Source organism: Schistocerca gregaria, chromosome 1, assembly GCF_023897955.1.
Source record: "Schistocerca gregaria isolate iqSchGreg1 chromosome 1, iqSchGreg1.2, whole genome shotgun sequence".
In the NCBI taxonomy this organism is placed as follows: Eukaryota; Metazoa; Arthropoda; class Insecta; order Orthoptera; family Acrididae; genus Schistocerca; species Schistocerca gregaria.
The window spans coordinates 307,051,077-307,071,714 of NC_064920.1; the positions used below are offsets into that span (position 1 = coordinate 307,051,077).

A 20,638-nucleotide genomic window follows, 5' to 3' on the forward strand; every position below is an offset into this window, starting at 1 on the left:
AACTTCATGAAGGATTGAGACATAGATTCTATATTAAATAAATAGTCCATACACCAATTCCATTTAAATCTGAATTTATGGCAATTAATAGATGAACTTACACTGCAGTGAAAGATTTAACATGGATGCCTTCTTGACTGGCACTTCTCTTCTCGTAATAAAAATAATTCCTTTGACGTTTTCACATACACGTCGCACAATAAATCTACTGCTATGCAGTATTGCACTTTTAGCATTGCACTTTTACTTTACACTAAAATAATATTATTTTTAACGATAATAATACGGCGGCGAGACATGCGCGTCCGACACAAGTTACAAGAGACAAGAGAAGAAATGAGTAACTGTTCATCGAGAATATCTTGTACATCAAAAAAATGTGTAAAAGTGTTCTTCTTCTGTTCGTTTTTCGCGCCGCGGTTTTCAAAGGCAATAACTCACTGCATCTCTGACAGCACTTCGACAATAAACAAGTTACATCACAGGTCGTTCACCTTTTACATTCTCGCAACATTATTTGCTAACTAGATGTTACCGAGCGACTGCTCGATTAGTGAATGATTTAAAATGATAATGCAATCAAATAATGTTACAACCTTTACCCGTTCGAATCCCCTTCCTATGGCGATAGGATCGTTGCGCTGAACAAGCACATTCCCCATTCTGATAATACAGCTTCACCAAAAGCGCCTTTTCAGGTAACGCCAACATGCTGCGACTGCTGGCGCAACTGATTCTCTCTCTCATTACAGTTCCTTTTATACACGATTGTCATGCGCAGTCACTGACGATTTGCTGTCTAGCGCCATTTATTGGGCATTTTGTGAACTTTTTTTTGTTCTAATAAAACACCATGTCATTCCAAGTATGTGTGTCAATTTTTACCTCTTTATCTACATTATCCATGGTTTATTAAGTTTAAAAATTTATACTGACATTTTGATCACGCGGTATATTATGAGGTTTCTCAAGGTAGAATTTGTACTTTCTGCCTTTGATAAAAAAATGCTTTTGAAAGCTTATTTCACCTTAGTGGCAGAGCAACAATCAAACTAATATTTAGTTGTTTTATATGGCCAAGAATACAAAAATATTGCCGCATCTGGGCTTGCACATGTCCACAATGCTAGTGCACCAAGATTACTTGGCATGTCCACACCCCAGTGGAAGATTTTCTCAGGACAACAGCACAACCTGCACATGTTCATATTGATGTGGTAGAACCATTGCTGCCTTCAGTCAAACAACAATATCTTTTGACAGCGATTGACAATTTTACTCGAAGGCCACAGAGGCCGTCCCAGTGGACACAACTGCATCCGAGACAATGGGCACTGCCTTTCTGTCACACTGGGTATCCCGCTTTGGTTGGCCACTTCACACTACAGCAGGCTGAGGACGTCAGTTTGAGTCTGAACTATTTGGCCAGTTGAGAAAATTTTGTGACGCAGCGCACCACATAACTACAAGCTATAGTCTGTCTGTAAACTAAAGAGCGAGAAGCGCTTTTGGTGGGGGAAGTGGCCTTTCCCGGAAGAACGCTGCCACCGGCCTACAGTGGCACCCAAAATCTGTTGCCCATTATGTGTCTTAGGAGTGTAGATCAGCGTGCAGTGATACACGTCGTTTCTGTTCATGGGATCTTAGTCGCCAGTGTCAGTGAGTTAACTTTGTGTTCTTACTGATGTACTTCGATATCCGGAAGTGATGGTAGACGTGCAGAATACGAGGTGAAGAAGAGGAGGTATTGGGGAGTAACGAGTGTTCGGATCGTCTCTGATGTTATTACAGCGTGAATTAAAGAGGCGACCCAAAAAGAACTGTTGACTAATATTACCAGTCCCAATCAAAGGGCTGTAATTTATGCAAACGTCAGCCTCACCTATAGGACCCATAAGTAAGGAATGGAAAAATAAGCTACATGGTTTACTGGAATCGCCACAAAGGAAAACTAAAAATTTGGGAGGAAACCCATCGTTATAGACAGTTTCAAAATCACGTAAGACCTTTGATGCTAATGGAACACTAAATATCTATCTCGGTCACTATTCACCTGATTATAAGACATTTTGCTTAAAACATGTGGGCAATAGCTATTCTAAACACTGCTGAAATTTCCTTCGAAACATGAACTCCGAATCTGGACTTCTAAGCAAAAAGCTTCACATACGAGGTGCGTTCACATATTAATTTTTTTGTAAGAAATTTATTTGTTAATCTACAGCAATGTTGTCCTCTTCAAAATATTCTCCATTACATACTATACACCTATGCCAGTGCTTTTTACAATTCCCGAAACACTTTAGGAACTGTTTCTTCGGGATAGTTTATAGGACTATTAACTGCGCATTTTTAATCTCATCCTTGTAAAACCGCTGTCTAAGACCTGCTTTGAAATGTTTATACCACTTTTCTGGCCTTGGTTTACTCATAACAGGCTCACCAAAGCAATATTTACCATTTCTAAAAATTTCGTACACTTTATTCCATTCTTATAACAAAATTTAATACAGATTCTCTAATTTATTTTTATACAAAACAAATAATCGTTGATGCTACCAAAACACATGTAACCTTTCTGAAAGCTGACAACAGAGTAAATACCCAATCTGCATAACATTGAACACATACTTTTGAGGCATGTTTACGAAGACAGCGACAAAAGAGTAGTGCAAATCGGACTAAAACAACACACAAAACAAATTTCTGCTTACTTTTTAAACACTCTTTGTGTTGCAAGAACTGTTAAGTTTCAATGTAGTCCTTAAAAGAAAATTTCTCCCTTTTAGTAGAAACACAAATTAAGAACAAGCCTTAAATTCTACAGACTGATTGCATTATATGGGGTTCGTTTTACGAATAGCAATAGAGGAACATACATTCACATGAACAGGCATTCGGTTCTATGTTTGTAGCAGAATACTGACTTCCGTTCTTATGTTAATATTATTTACTCTATGATGATGTGTTTCGGAAGGAGCTATCGTTTTTTTGTATTCCTTATGGTCTTAATGCATTTGTCTAAAAATAAACGCAGCTGAGATGTATCTATACACGGCTTCGCCACTGATTTGAAGCGCGCCCCGAGTGAGGGCCGGTACTACGTTGTGGCACAGCCTGTAGAAGCGCCTTGTGGCGTAGCTGGGTTGGCAAAGTGGGGACTCGCTCTTCAGTTTACCGACAGACTATACCACCCTGGAAGAAACGGTGTGGTTTAACACTGGCGCCAGCGTTAAAAGCTGCGCTAATGTGCCATGAGTCAAAATAGACACCTGCATTACCAATAGTCTTACTCAGCCTATATAACATTTGCAAGCCTGACATAGACTCTTCGCCAGCTAAGTGAGGATATGGAGACGTTCTATGGCTAGTTGGCGAATTTGTCAGCCCACGTGCAGTCACAATGGATATCTCAAATTAATCAAGACTTCATTACTCGCTTAAGAGAACAAATGTCACAAAGTGATGTAGGTCAAATCATCACGTCATGGAACTCTGCAAACCTTTGTACATCGAGAGTTGCAATCCTGTGTACATGTAATGTTGCACAGAGATTATGTGAAACCTGCACTGACACCTCCGTGTACTGATCCACATCGTATCCTTAGCAGAAGTAGAAGAACATTAGATATTCTCCTCAATGGCAAGCCTAACATTGTCTCACTGTGTTTTAGGCAACGTCAGAACCAAATTCCCAACGGAACGAGTCAGAGCCTATACCCGAAATTCAACCACCTTCACCAGAATAATCGCCAGCTCAATCGTAGTGTCATACGTGTTTCGGGCAGTGCATACTTGCTCCCTGCACAAATCGGGAACAATGCTCTTCTCTCCCGGCCTGAGCTGGCGAGGCGTGCGCATCGCTGCCGTTGCGCGCTACGCTAACTCGGCCGTTGAGAGCTCGTGAAGAGGTTTCTGTGCTGTGGGAGCCGCGCAGAGCAAATTGTCGTGCGTTGTTTTGACAACGCGTGCAGATTGTCGTGTTTCGCGCCTCACAGCATGGGAAAGAAGGGTGCGCAGAGGAAACCTGCCGCTACGAAGGGTCCTTCGGTTGCGCAACTCACTAAGTCTGCCGACCATGCAAGGAACTCCAGAGAAGACGAGTCGCGGCCTGTCCCCCCTTTATACATCAAGTTTAAAGGTGGGTGGACAGCGCTGTTCGACACCATGACGAACTGCGCACGGAACGAAGTGGTCTACGAGTCTGTCGATACAGACTCGCTGATCTTCGTTCGAGCCGCAAACGTGGCCGACCACAGGGCGATCAAGGTCGCAGTGGCCGACCGCATCGTCGACGCGCCGCCGGCGCGTGAGAAGGCACCTTCCGCAGGAAGGATGAAGACGACCAAGGCACTCCTCAGGGGGCTACCTTGGTGCTGTGACGAGGCAGCGGTCCGGGAAGGGCTGCTGCGAGCCGGGTTTGGTGGTGTAACCGCAAGGCTGCACAACCGGAGCAACAAGAAGAGGGCGCCGCTCTATGCCGTTACCGTGCATACGGTCGACGGCGGGAGCGACATCTTCGACTTGCGGAAGCTGCTGCGCTTCCCGGTGACGTCAGAGGCTCTCCCGACCGCCATGGACCCCCAGCCCCAGTGCTTCAGGTGCCAGGGCGAGGGCGAGGGCCATGTTGCGAAGTATTGCCGCAACGCGGTGCGGTGCGTCAAGTGCTCAGGGGAGCACGACAGCCGCGCCTGCGACCGCGGCAGCAACGTTCTGCCGACCTGTGTCCGGTGTGGCGGCCCGCACGTCGCCAGCTGGCGCGGCTGTGCTGCTTTTGCAAGCCGCAGCCGTGTCGGGGGCGGCGAGGCGGCCGCGGCCGCACCGACGCAGCGGAAGATGCGAAGACGACGTCAGAAACGGCGTAGGGCGCAGAACAGCCCGGCGCAGCAGAGGGACGGCGCAGCAGTAGCTCCACCTGCCATGAGCAGGGAAGACCGCTTGGAAACGGGCGGCCAGGACGCAGCCCGCGCTCCCGAGAAGACACGTGACCTCGAACTCGGCACCGCCGTGAAGGAGGCCACTGCAGCCCTCAGAGCCGTCATTGCGACAGAGAGGGCCGCCTTCGCAGCCGCCGTGGCTGCAGAGAAAGAAGAGGCCTTAAGGCAGCTGCGAGCAGTCTTCGCCCGAGGCCCCGGCGCAGTAGTACCTGCGAACACTCCTGCGACCTCGCAGAAGGACGTCCGCGCGCCTGAGCCAGCGGCTGCCGCAGCAGCACCGCAGGTGAAAGGTGCTAAGAAGAAAACCGCCGCTCCAGCTGAACCGGTGGCAACGCCGACCGCGACGGGAGCGGGTCCCCCAAGGGATCGAGAAGCCAAAAGGGCAGCCTTTATCGCCCAGGCGCGAGCGAACGGCAAAACTTCCTCGGACGCTGAACTGTCGCAGCTCTTCGAACAAACGGAGCTCATTGAAGCTACATTGCGAGAGGGATGCGGCGTGCAGTAGAGGAGGACGCTGAACGGTAGCCGATCGCTGTCGTTCTGCACCAGCCTGATGAAGCTGCACCAAGTCACCGACGACAAGGCGCAGCAGAGGGCCTAACAGCAACGCATGCGTTGCCGCGCCGAACTCTTATGTTACAGGGAGGAAGCCACTGCAGCCGGCCCAGGGGACTACAAGCGAGCCCAGCCGCAGCACTCGGACTGACCCAGCTAACGGACACGCAGCACATAGGTAACGATGCACGATACCTCACGCTAACCGACCTCACCTTGCATACTCTATCGCAGCTAGCAAGCCGCTACTGCCCTTACTACCCGTCCTACTGTCGCAGAGGTTTTTTTTCCCTTGGCTCTGGCCTTGGCACTTTTTTTCCCTCTGCCCTTACAACCGCTACCCTTCAATCGCTTTCGACCACTTCTATCTCCTGATGGACCATGTAAATGAGTAATCTTACCCAGACGCATGGACAACATCACAGCCTGCATCCTGTGACGCCTGATTCAAAACTAACATGCTTACGGAGGTGACAGTAGAACTTTTGGTTTGGTCACCACGTTGATGCGGGCGTGGAGGGGCCCCATCCTTTTCTTCTTTCCTCGCTCTTCTCTCCCGAAGGGGACTGATGCGGCAACACGCAGCAGATCACAATGACATCAGGTGGACAGCTGATTCACTCAACAATGTGTCAACAGCGTTCTTGCACTGGCACCAGCAGTGCTGTGATTGCTTTCTCCCCGCTGCAGCGTGAAGTTCTGTGGCTATTAATTTCTGTATTCTAATTTCCACTTGGTTACTGAACACACTTGAAAGGTACATAATTGTACGTTAATTAGTTAGGCAACAGCTTCTCTGTGAATTGTTCTACATATAAATGTGTGTGTGCGAGATTGCTCTTAATAAAGCACTCAAGATACTGAATTATGTTTCATATTTGTCCTCGTTGTATTATAACTTAGCATACATATTAAGCTCGTCAGTTAAGCAATAGACTGCAAAACCTTCTGCTTTAGTTGGCTATGTAGGTCCCCCTAATTTCACCACCTACTGCAATTTTATCGGCAGCTGTTATATCCACGCTATTTCCTGCAAATATGGGTGCCAGATTAATGCAAGTTCTGGATTACTGAGAGTGTCTGAAACTTAATTTAAGCGTATAAGAGACTACACTTTATTAAATCCAAAGATACATTCATTCACATGGGATCTTAGTTCTTGAGTTTGAACATTTACAGTAATATCATTCACTATGAAACAGGCCCCAAATTATTATTGTTACAAAACAGCTTTACATCAGTACACCGCATATCTGATCCTTGCATAATGTCTCCAGGAAGATGTCTGCAGCTTCAGCAACAGCACTTTAAGAAATCTTCGTGTTCTCTATGCCCTCCTCTTCATCATTACTTTGCTGCATGCTTTCGATTATTTCTTCATTGGTTACTGTTTGGTCTGTCTCACAGCCACTTACCAGCACCTCCTTCATCAATTTCTCCTCCTGGAAGCTTGTGGAACATGTCAATGTACAAAGTGTCAGCAGCTGATAATTCAAAATTAACTGGCTCATCACGGTCTTTCAGTAAAGGCTCCAGCTCAGTGTCAGCGGATGGTCACACTTTCCCCTACTCTTAATTATGGTAATATTCTCCACTTTATCCCATGCTTCTGATATTTGAAAAACAACATCTTGTAAATAGATTGGTTTCCACACTTTTGACATTGTCTCGGTAAAGTTATTTTCACATCCATTCACTAAAGAGACAAGATTTGCATATCAATTATGATATTTTACTAATTACATAATCCCATGGGCCGAATCAGGGCTATCACATCAGGTGGAAGAAAGAGTGCTTCTGTACCATCAGACCTTAACGCTACGCGCAAATTGAGACGCGTATAGCACATGTGACATGACACGACATTACAGCGCGACACGCACGTTCCGTACAAGTCGACGCGTACACCATCCTTCGCAGGCGCCGACTGGCGACGCTCTGCGCTGACAGAACCGAAGCGCGCAAAACCTGTTATCTTCCTCGAACGATTTTACAAAAACTATTCACTGAAAATATTTAATTTTTCCCTTACTTGTAGCGTTATATGTCAGCTTCGTGATGAAGTGTCCATCTCGCTAATGGCCATTCTTATTGTGACGTACACATTTTAGTAAGACACTACGCAAAACTCAAAAAGTTTGCAACGAAAATTAGGGGTCGCTACGATTTTGCGCTTGGTGCGTATTACACCATATGTTGCTGCGTTTGAAATTTAGCTAACATGTTGAATTTTTGTTTCGACTTGGGAGGAGGTCTCTATCTGACTCCGATCTCGAAAAAATGGATCCTATGTAGCGCGCTCACTTCCGATCTCACGGCCGCGAGAATGAAATACTCGCAATATCTCTCATATCTGCTAAACCGCTCGAGACATCCAAATGAAAGTTTGGCGACTGATAGCACACAAGGATGAGAGTTTTTCGCCAATTCTTAAGCACACGGAACTTTCTTTTCTATGGCGATATATCAGTACTTATACTTCCCTTTTTATTTATTTCGCTCCAGTGACTGTAATTTTTTAAGAGTTATCTACAGCTAGCGAAACAAGAGCTTCCTAGTAAGAAAATAAACATGAAATTTCTTTTTTTTATGTTACTGCAAACTGACACTATGAGGTTTTTCGTAAGCTATTTAGCTCTGTGATTGGCAATGACTTGTTTAATGGGGCACTCCGTTTCGGTATTCTGTCGCAATACCTGCTGTGAGATGAGTTTGGCAAATTACACTGTGACAAAGGAAGTACAATTAAACCTATCACCAAGAGAAATGTGGCCGTTACTCATAAATGGTGATGCTTCTTCGAATGAGAAAAGGTTAACAACTCACACAAAAATAGATTGCCAGTTCTGTTGGAATTTTGGTGGAATCCCCGTAACCCATCGTATTTTTAACACTGAGAAACTGGAATGGAAACTTACCAAAGGATTTTATTCCTTTTCTTGATCTGAGCCGTATTAAAATGATGATGAGCGTTCCTTCAAGTGGAATGATAGGCACATGCCAGATACTGGTTACTCACCTACGGCTTGCCTGACTGACTATGTGTGATCGCGATTTAAATAGTTGTTATTGAGAAAAATAAACAATTGACCTGTCGCACAACTCAAGGGTCAGTGTATTGTCAGCAGTGGAGGATAATGCGCGCAACAGGAATGCAGAATCTAGCCATGTGTGCTTTGTGAGCTGGAGTTCGAAAAACATTGTTATGAAAGTAGATCTGCCTTTGTCAGCAGTACATTTCAACAAATTAAATATATCTAATAATGACACTCCTTTAGAATATTCATACTTTCGTAATAATACCAACCATTTTCTTAATCTGTGTAGCCTGTTGTATAATTAGTCTATTAATGCTGATAATGTGCATGCAACAATTGAAATGCTTCTTCTCATCAAGGCGAACAAATTACAACATTGTTATTTGTGACTGCTTTTCGACCGTTTCGAGGTTGCAGTGGAAATGTGATGTTCCCATGCATGTACTACAGTGTGTCGTATTACATTATTACATCCATATCCAAGCAATCACAGTGAGACTTCTATACTTCAGATCTTGGACGCTTTTTACCAGGAGCACAAAGAGGTCACACCTGTGGAAATTATCCCTTTCCAAATTTTTGTAACAGATCGTACAGATGCTAGCATACTAGGCAGCGAGAAGATAACCTAGTTTTACTTTCCTGCCTTGCTTCTTAATCACATGATTTTATAATATTCCTTGCTTCCTTATTCCCTACCCTCTGTCCCTTCTTGTGATCTGAAAACATTGCGGAGGCATATGATACAATTCCAGCGGAGAATGGCTCACCAGTTACTGAAGTATGCATTTTTCTTGACAGAAGAAAAACAAAACAAAACTATACAGATACAAATAACAAAAAAGTATCATGTACTAACGAAAAAAGCTGGAGCGTTTAAATGGCGAAAAACGAAACACTACACAAAGGCAATAAAATTTAGTATACAGTAAGGCAATATTTATCGTATGGGCAATTTTACCTCTGAAACTTCCTGCAAGATTAAAACTGCGTGCCCGACCGAGACTCGAACTCGGGACCTTGGCCTTTCACGGGCACGTGCTCTACCATATGAGCTACCAAAGCACGACTCACGCCCGGTCCTCACAGCTTTACTTCTGTTAGAGTACTTGCCCGCGAAAGGCAAAGGTCCCGAGTTCGAGTCTCGGTCGGGCACACAGTTTCAATATGCCAGGAAGTTTCATATCAGCGCACACTCCGCTGCAGAGTGAAAATCTCATTCTGGAATATTACCTACGCTCATAGGCGTAGTGCCGATGTGAGCATATGGCCGGGCTACTTTTCCGCTACCCGCCTCAAATTTCCCACGTTGCTAGAGAGGCACGCGCGACACGAGAAACTGCCACAACCACAACGCCGCGCGACCTGTTGCAGGCGTGTTTCGCGTCCCAGTCGCATCACGTCGCAATTTGCGCGGTCCTATTTGAACCTGTGATGTTACAAAAACGCGCGCTGCGTTGTGCCGCGCCACACGTGTCTCAATTTGCGCCTAGCCTTTGAGTGACATCAGAAGGAGCACCGTCAATTATAAGGATATCTTTCAGAGGGAACCTATTCTTCTTCAGCTCTTCTCTTGCAGCTGGTATGAATGTTTCGTGGAACCAAGAAAAAATATTTCTCTGTCCATCCAGCGTTTGTACTGAACTCAATCTTGTGCTGGTAATGCATTTACGTCACTGTGTTGAAAACAATGTGGATGTTGGGGTTTCCCAATTGTCATGTGCAATAGTTTATGACTCCCATTTGCATTACAGCACGCTGTTTCTGTTGGTTTAACTAACTAGCATCCTTCCTGTTCTTGGCAGCTAATGTTTTTGATGGAAGCATCTTGTAGAAGAGGACTGGTTCATCAGAACTGCACATGGCATCAGCAATTAAATATTCTTCCGCTATTATCTTCATTATATCATTACAAACTCCTCTGTAAGTTTTTTGATAGCTGAGCGACTTACCCAGGGACTGTCAATTGCCGCATGCCATTTTTATCCGTTTAATAGCTAACACTCACTCGCTGCAGACAAGTTACTGCTGCTGAGTTGTTTATTAAATGCAATTGCTTTTTCCTTCCTTATCATGCCACTGACTGGAAACCCTTTACTACGTTATGAACCACCTTAACAGCTAGGTCCAGTTCTTCATTCTCACGCTTTCACATAATCTTCAATTTTTCCAACTTACTCTCCATCTAGCTCCATCTAGATTGCATCCTGTTGAATAACATCTTGCTTTGTGATATCACAAATAGTTGCTTGGCCAACACTATGCTCAGCAGTGATGCCTCTTTGTGAAGAACCTGTTTAATTTATCTAAAATTTAAAGTTTTGTTGATATTTAATGTAACATGTTTCCTTTTACAAGCAATGATACTGAACTGTACAGAAAGCCACCATTTCAAATACATATAGCATAGTCTAACATGGTAACTAGCAAACAACATTAATGTGCACAATAATTCATTGTTGTGCACATGATTTCAGCTTGAATGTCTGGAGGCTGGATGGGGTCCAGATTACTGAGAGACCAAATCACTGAGGGCCATATTAGTGAGAGTCTAGTGTACTGCATCTGTCTTACTGCCAATTGATCTGTCTTTGTATCTTCTGCCTTTAGATGTCACTGTCGTTACATTTTGGAGTTCTGTTTTCACTACTTGTACTAGCGCAGCATAGACCATGTAGTTTCCTCCACTATCCACACTTTTACGTGGGCACAGAACAAGTGTAGTCAAGAAAACACAATATATGGGTCTCATTTACTTCACTTTTTTAGGTATAAGCCAAGCCCATTCCTGTTTTGCCAAAAGAAAGTAAACTGCAAGTTATTTGGCTTACAGATGTGATAACAGACTTCAAAAAGGCCTAAACACAGTTACACACCTTTTAGTTAAATGACTTTAGCTCCAGTGGAGGCTCAGGTAGTTAGCAACACTTTGGTACAGTGCGCAAGCAGCACGCATGCTCACAGACAGATGGCAATGCCACTGTGCCCGCTTGGTGCTGCACTCTGTGGTCTGACACAGAACTAATATGACTCCATGTTGGTGCACACAACAGTTAACTGCCAGAGACAGCCAGTCAACACACGAAAAGTCAATATCTACGCCCTCCAATGAGGTAAAAATGCACTGTTTGTTACTTATTGTCCTCTAATGCTTGTTAGCATTATTTATGAACCACAGGGTTCAATAAATTTACTGTTGTAGAGGTAAAAATATAAATTTGTGGAAGGTTCCTTAACAATCACGTTCACTCTCACAAAAACACACAGCTTCACTAGCAAACCAGTTTACAAGCGTAAAACATAGTACTGTCTTATACCTGTGATCATTTTACTACACAGAAATAATTTTCTTCATGACAGACTACGAAAACATATGTTGCAGGAGTGCACTTGGGACTCATCTGCACAAGTCGACACCTCAACTCACTTCTTCAATACTGGCTTTTCTGAATTACATTACTGGAAAATGTCACTGCAACACATCCTTCAATCCCATAATCCTGCTGCCCTCAATCTCTTCTAGCCCCGACACCGCACCCACTTATGCACCTGCCCCATGACACTAATTACATTCATCTTGTACTCACATCCTTCTTTCTAAAGTCATTCTCTATTCCATTTCCATCTCTGAACACACACACACACACACACACACACACACACACACACATACACATACACATTGTTTCCTGTAAATTACAAGAAAAAACACAAGTTTTTAATAAAGTACAAAATCATTTTGTCAAAAATAAAATTACAGCAATGTATTAACTCTTCTCTTCAACAATGCAATTGGGTACATTGGAACTATTTTTAAGGGAGGGAGCTATCACTTCTGCATTTTCACTGTCCGCTACAAATGCTGAATTTGAAGTTTTTAGTGTTGATTCATCAACTTTTTCATTTTTATTATACACTTCACTAATAGGTGGTGAGTTATCCAATTCTGCATTCTGGTTACGAATGTCATAACTATGATATGGAAGAGTTAACAACCAGTTCAAAAAGCTGGAAAAAAGTTAAGGAAAAACAACAGATTTTAAGCACATCAAATTTAGTATAGGTGCATTATCCAAAAAATATAAAATGTTTCTTGACTCTGCCTCTGCGATTACAGCCAAAATTTATTGAATAAAAATATGCAGATAAAATATACTGATGAACAAGCAAGGATATTGCACAGTTCATAAGGTGAAAGAGAAAATCTGCAAACTTAGCAGCTGTGGTCATATGGTTTGAAAATATGACGCTTTTAACAATATGACAGGTAAAAGATGCCCACTATGTCATTGGTTATTACAACCTACTGGCAAGAGTACAATGATGACAAGGGCAATACAAACTGTCATTATGGAACAAGCCAATTATGATGCGAAGATTTGGTTGATGCTGGAGGAGGAGACATACCAAAAATTATCACGGGGTCCAACATCCACAATAATGAGGAACACATTTGAACTTTTTAAACAGTACTCACTAGAAAAGGGTGTCATCAAAAATTTCATTCCTCAGGCACTTCGACCACACAAATTTCATGGCATTCCTAAAGTTCATAACAAGAACATATTCTTACAGCCTATCATGACCAACATGCAGACTCACAAAATGTCTCATGAGACTTCTCACTCTGCATGTTGGTCACTGTGCGCACCACATCAAGACTATGACAACTTAATCAACTGAATTTAATGCCTGTATCTAAGAGAAAAAGATACGGTTATCAGTTTTGATGTGGTCTCACTATTCACACACATTCTCATCGAAGACTCTATACCTCTGCTCTCCCAGTTATTTGATGATATTGTTAAGGTGCGTCCACATGATGCCTTTTTTGTGCTTAACTTTGTGCACACACATAAATTTCCAACAGCGCAACTATGCATTTGTGTATGTGTAATTTCTTGGAAATGGAGGCCATGTGTAAAGCATATTGCTACCTGCCTTCGGTTGGATTCTTTGCGCTTTTTAGCAGATGACAAGGAATCGAGGCACATGTGCATTTGTGTAAAGTGTTGAGGTTATGCTGAGATGGGAATTATGCACAGTAATGTCTGTTGACCCCAAAGGAAGCTCACGTAAGTGTGTGGAGTGCCCCTTCTGAAGATTATTTCAATAACAAATCAAGATCTGTAGCCCTGAGCATAAAGTATAATGTAAAAGGCCTCCAATCATATTTTTGTAAATAATAAGATATCATAAGTTTAGAAGTAGAAAAACTGAGAAGAATAAGCCAAAAATTTATAAAAAGTGTGGGCTATATGAATATAAAAAGTGTGGGCCTATATGAAAACTATGGACTCATATTCATGCTATGGCAACTTAAAATCACATTGGGGCACCCAACATCTGAACAAAAAAAAAAAAAAATGATGGGGTACATTTAGCTCCTCAAAAAACTACTAAAGATTGAAATAATGTACACTGATTATCCAAAAAATACAAATTCCCAAATCCGCAGAGTGCAAGGATGTTAATCTACACATCGCCTTTCATGATTAACATTCTGTATACAAATAAAATACAAATGCTGAATTGACAATTAATTAACCTTCAATACTTCTTAGTTTCAGGAATAATCACTGAAATGCTTTGTTTTGAAATGAGGAATAAATAATTGAAACTGGTATATATGTTGCCATTTACTAGCTAACAAAAATTTATTGCTGGCCTTATCGCTGCAGTTTCGAAGCAGAAAATCTAAAATCTTGCTGTGATCGCCTTTGAAATTTGCAAACAAGATATTGTCATCATTTCATATTTCTTTCACTACAGTTGCCTTTGTGTTTTCTATTTTTTGTCACCTTTTCATCACAATAAATGAAACAGAAGCTCCCAAGTGAAGAAGGGAATTCATAGCTGACTGCTTGCACAAAGAGGCAATGTGTGGATATAAGAACGCCCATGTGTACATGTGTTCTTCCCACAAACTTTTGTGCATGGTCTTTTATTCCTGTGCATGTGCGAACATACTTTTATGGATTTATTTAAGCACTGAAGACAATTTCAAGTACACAGATGGCATTGTGATGGAAACCTGTTTATGGGGTACTTTGACAACTTGCATTCGATATGGCTCCTGCAAAGCCTAATTAATTACTTTTATCATTAAGAAACTTCCTGGCAGATTAAAACTGTGTGCCCGACCGAGACTCGAACTCGGGACCTTTGCCTTTCGCGGGCAAGTGCTCTACCAACTGAGCTACCGAAGCACGACTCACGCCCAGTACTCACAGCTTTACTTCTGCCAGTACCTGTCATATCAGCGCACACTCCGCTGCAGAGTGAAAATCTCATTCTGGAAACATCCCCCAGGCTGTGGCTAAACAATGTCTCCACAATATCCTTTCTTTCAGGAGTGCTAGTACTGCAAGGTTCGCAGGAGAGCTTCTGTAAAGTTTGGAAGGTAGGAGACGAGGTACTGGCAGAAGTAAAGCTGTGAGTACCGGGCGTGAGTCGTGCTTCGGTAGCTCAGTTGGTAGAGCACTTGCCCGCGAAAGGCAAAGGTCCCGAGTTCGAGTCTCGGTCGGGCACACAGTTTTAATCTGCCAGGAAGTTTCATATCAGCGCACACTCCGCTGCAGAGTGAAAATCTCATTCTGGAAACTTTTATCATTAACTTGACAATACATTCATTGTCTGGCCTCATGGATAAGAAAAGCTGCGAGAATTGTTGGACTGCAACAACAACATACATGACAACATCAAGTTCATTATGGAGGTGGAGACAGTTGGTGCCTTACTCTTCCCATAAACCTTCAATGTCGCACTATATTATTATTAGCTATTTAAGCATTATAAGAAGAATAATATAACTAAAATAAACAAATTTAGAAATAAGATAGCCCAAATCAGAAACTAAACCACCTCAGTAATTGTTAAAAACTTTTTAAATAACAATGTAAAGCAATTATATGAGGAACAGGAAAAATTAATAATGAAAAAAATCCTTCCAAAACTCACCATGCAATCTGCATGCTACCAGGTACCACCACCCTTCACAGAAACATTCTTTTCTGGGCAACTTGTTGACTTCAACAACTGAAAGATTTCGTGACCTATCTCTCCATAAACACACCAGCAGAATGCCACTGAAAAGGACATGAAAAGCCTGTGCTTTTGCCATTCTGTGGCTCAGTAACAGGAAAGATTAGCTGACTCCTAAAGAGGCATAAAATCAATTTGGACTTCAGGCCTCCAGCAAAAAGTTCAGTAACTTATGAGGCCCATGAAAGATGATGAAGGGCCAAGAACACCAGGAGTATATAAAATCTCATGTATGTGTGGGGACAGATTTATGTTTGGCAGATTGGGTACACTACTTGACAGCATCTTACAACATGAGAGTCATCTCCGCCTATAGTATACTGAAATATCACTGGTAGCAAAGCATGCTCTGGAAAACAGACACCAAACTGCATTCGATGAAACAACTGTTATTAAAAATACTAATGGTTTCTGAGTTACTGAAATAAAACAAGGGACTGAGATAAAAATTTATCAGGACACGCTCAATAGAGAAGGTAGCCTACAGCTTAGCACAGCTTGGGACCCAGCCATCAGAATGTTGAAGTGAACATTGTGCATTATCGACGAAAACATTACTACGTATGGGCCTGGACTGAGCACCAGTGGTGTCACATGAAGCAGAGCGAGTACATGAGGATGGTGGCAGCAATTACATGGCAGTCACCACTTGACAAAGGTCAAGAAGCAGCTGAAATCTCATGGATTTTAAGCCATTCAGACCCAATGGCTACAATTGTGTACATTAATAATTAGTGTGTATTAGCTGCAACAGAAATATTTTTCCTCAATGGAAAACTCATGTTCACATCTATGAATGTTTAATCTTTTCATCATGCACATATGCTTCCACATTTTGGGCATCTCTGTAAAAATATCAAGTGTATGTTGCAGTGCATAGTAGCCTGTGACCACCAGAATTCACAGAAGTTGTTGGTTATTATTATTATTATTATTATTATTGTTATTTTGCATGGTAATTATTGAATTATCATTTATTTATTACAACAGTGAAGTTTTCAAAATTGTTTATAAAAATAAGCAAAATGTAAAAAATATGTATTGAAAACAAATACATATATTAGTATAAATTATAAAGAAAAATTTTCTTTCCTCCTGGCAAAACAAAGGGGGAAGAATCAAATCTGAAACGGTTAAACCACTTGAAGCGGCTGGAAGCCCAAGAGAATTTTAGCACTATATATTGCTGTGAAAGCATGCATTCTTATATTACATAACTAGTATACCTGCCTATGCTTTGTAACTGCTAAATATGTAGAGGGATTGAATATATGCCCTGTGGATAAGCTACTACAAACAGCATAGTGAATGCATTATTGTGGCCAAGATAAGACACGAAGCCCGTGCCTACCACAGTAGTACAACTTTATATGCCAACTAGCTCTGCAGATGATGAAGAGATTGATGAAATGTATGATGAGATAAAAGAAATTATTCAGATAGTGAAGGGAGATGAAAATTTAATAGTCATGGGTGGCTGGAATTCAATAGTAAGAAAAGGAAGAGAAGGAAACGTAGTAGTTGAATATGGAATGGGTGTAAGAAATGAAAGAGGAAACCGCCTGGCAGAACTTTGCACAGAGCATAACTTAATCATAGCTATAGAATCATGAAAGAAGATTGTATACATGGAAGAGGCCTGGAGATACTAGAAGGTTTCAGATAAATTATATAATGGTAAGACAATTTAGGAACCAGGTTTTAAATTGTAAGACATTTCCAGGGGCAGATGTGGGCTCTGACCACAATCTATTCATTATGAACTGTAAATTAAAACTAAAGAAACTGCAAAAAGGTGGGAATTCAAGGAGATGGGACCTGGATAAACGGACAGAACCAGAAGTTGTAGAGTGTTTCAGGGAGAGCATAAGGGAGTGAGTGACAGGAATGGGGGAAAGAAATAGTGAAGGCAGCAGAGGATGAAGAAGGTAAAAAAGACGAGGGCTAGTAGAAATTTAATTGATGAAAGGAGAAAACATAAAAATGCAGTAAATGAACCAGACAAAAAGGAATACAAACATCTCCAAAATGAGATCGACAGGAAGTGCAAAATAGCTAAGCAGGGATGGCTAGAGGACAAATGCAAGGATGTAGAAGCGTATCTCACTAGGTGTAACATAGGTACCGCCTAAAGGAAAATTAAAGAGACGTTTGGAAAAAAGAGAACCACTTGTATGAATATCAAGAGCTCAGATGGAAACACAGTGCTAAGCAAAGAAGGGAAAGCAGAAAGGTGGGAAGGAGTACATAGAGGGTCTATACAAAGGAAAGGGACAATATTATGGAAATAGAAGAGGATGTAGATAAAGATGAAATGGGAGATATGATACTGTGTGATGAGTTTGACAGAGCACTGAAAGACACGAGCTGAAACAAGGTCCTGGGAGTAGACAACACTCCATTAGAACAACTGAGAGCCTTGGGAGAGCCATCCCTGACAAAACTTTACTATCTGGTGAGCAAGACGTTTGAGACAGGAGAAACACCCTCAGACTTCAAGAAAAATATAATAATTCCAATCCCTATGAAAGCAGGTGTTGACAGATATGAAAATTACTGAACTATCACTTTAATAAGTCACGGCTGCAAAATATTACAGACGAATGGAAAAACTGTTAGAAGGCGACCTCAGGGAAGATCAGCTTGGATTCCACAGAAATACTGGAACACGTGAGGCAATACTGACCCTACGACTCATCTTGAAGATAGATTAAGGAAAGGCAAACCTACGTTCCTAGCATTTATAGACTTAGAGAAAACTTTTGACAACGTTGACTGGAATACTCTCTTTCAAATTCGGAAGGTGACAGGGGTCAAATACAGGGAGTGAAAGGCTCTTTACAATTTGTACAGAAACCAGGTGGCAGTTATAAGAGTCGAGGGGCATGAAAGGGAAGCAGTGATTGGGAAGGGAGTGAGACAGGGTTGTAGCCTATCCCCGATGTTATTCAATCTGTATGTTGAGCAAACAGTAAAGGAAACAAAAGAAAAATAAAAACTTTGAGGTTCGCCGATGACATTGTAATTCTGTGAGAGACAGCAAAGAACTTGGAAGAGCAGTTGAATGGAATGGACAGTGTCTTGAAAGGAGGATATAAGATGAGCATCAACTAAAGCAAAATGAGGATAATGGAATGTAGTTGAATTAAGTCGGTTGATGCTGAGAGTATTAGATTAGGAAATGAGATACTTAAAGTAGTAAATGAGTTTAGCTATTTGGGGAACAAAATAGCTCATGATGGTCAATGTACAGAGAATATAAAATGTAGACTGGCAATGGCAAGGATAGTGTTTCTGAAAAAGAGAAATCTGTTAACATAGAGTATAGATTTAAGTGTCAGGAAGTCGTTTCAGAATGTATTTGTATGGAGTGTAGCCATGTATGGAAGTGAAACATGGACAATAAATAGTTTGGACAAGAAGAGAATAGAATCTTTCGAAATGAGGTGCTACGAAGAATGCTGAAGATTAGATTGGTCGATCATGTAAATAATGAGGAGGCACTGAATAGAACTGGGTAAAACAGAAATTTGTGGCACAACTTGACAAGAAGGGATCAGTTGATAGGAGATGTTCCGAGGCATCAAGGGAGGGCAGCGTGGAAGGTAAAAATTACAGAGCGGACCAAGAGATGAATACACTAAGCAGATTCAGAAGGATGTGGGTTGCAGTAGGTACTGGGGGATGAAGAAGCTTGCGCAGGATAGAGTAGCATGGAGAGCTGCATTAAACCTGTCTGTGATCTGAAGACTACAACAACAACAACAACAACAACAACAACTACTACTACTACTACTACTACTCCCCGTCTCTATGTCCATCTCCTCTTCCTGTCCTCTATCTGTCTCCACTTCCTTTTCCCTCATGTCTCTGCCCATCTCATTCTGCCCCTTCTCTAAGTCCATTGTTAACCCTCTGTCACCCCCCCCCCCCCCTCCTTTAAGTCCATTTCCTGTTTCCCCATCTCACTTATCTTAAGACTTGTTCATTGTTATACCTAACGACACAGTGATTAGGAATCAAAGTCGTTTAAAATAAATGGGTAAATCAGTTGAGATCATGAGAGTCTTCTTCAGCTGCTTGATCTGTGAGGATACTAGCTTCAATGACAGTATTTTGCATAGTTGTAAATGAGTAGGATTACAAAGTTTTTAGACAATTCAGATTCCATAGCAGTATTCTAATCATAAGCACACAGCCATAAATACAGCTTTCCTGTTTCCTGTTAAAACCCACTGCTAGGAAGAAAACAAAACAGCACATAGTTGTGTATACAAATTTTGGTTGAAATTATATACAATGAGAAGGAAAATATATATGGGAGAAACAATTTATCCGATGGTTTAAATGCCCAGTTATTATAGTCAGAACCGACTGCAAGAAAGAAAATGAAACTGTAAATTTTTACTGCACAGTATTTTCATCCTTGCAGTTGGTCCTGATATAATACCTGCACACTGTTGTTTAAAAAAATATAGGCTATGTCCATACGGATGTTTATTAAAGTATTGTGTAAAAATATGGAGTAAACCAGTAAGAACTTTTTGAGATATTTACTAAAAATTTTTGACAATTACATTCCATACATGTATTTATAAACAATATATATAATATGTGGTCTATGTCCATCTGAATATTTATTCGAGTATTGTGTAAAAACTGGAAATAAATGAGCCCAGAACACGAAAATCTTGCTAGTAACTTTGCCACATAAGTTTGGCTGTATGTTGATTAGAATAGTGTCTAAAAATTGGAAGTAGATTAGTCAAGAACTTTTCAAACTTTATGCCTAATAACATTGCCCCTTTACACAGAGTGAGTGTGAGTGAGTGTGTGTCTATTTATATACACAAACACACTTAAATAACAAACACATTTAAAATAAGCAGCTTACATTTGTACATAGGTTTATAAGAGTATCGAGTAAAAATTTGAATTAAATTGGTCCAGAATTTTTCAAGAATTTTATTACCAACTTTGCCCCTTTATAAATACAATCAACTCTCAACTATCCGTGGCCTATTTCTCCTTTTAAGCTGCTGAATTTTTTTATTTTTTTTATTC

The 20,638-nt window shown here is 41.5% G+C and overlaps 1 protein-coding gene across 1 annotated transcript in view; it reads right to left on the reverse strand.

The window, feature by feature from the left end:
* Positions 1-12,279: 12,279 nt before the first annotated feature.
* LOC126342867 (pseudouridylate synthase 1 homolog) overlaps positions 12,280-20,638 on the reverse strand; it is a 109,214-nt gene continuing 100,855 nt past the window's right edge. Inside the window, exon 7 of the mRNA XM_050001892.1 lies at positions 12,280-12,538. Coding sequence (XP_049857849.1) covers positions 12,298-12,538 — 241 coding nt within the window. The 3' untranslated portion in view covers positions 12,280-12,297. The remainder of the gene's footprint in view (positions 12,539-20,638) is intronic.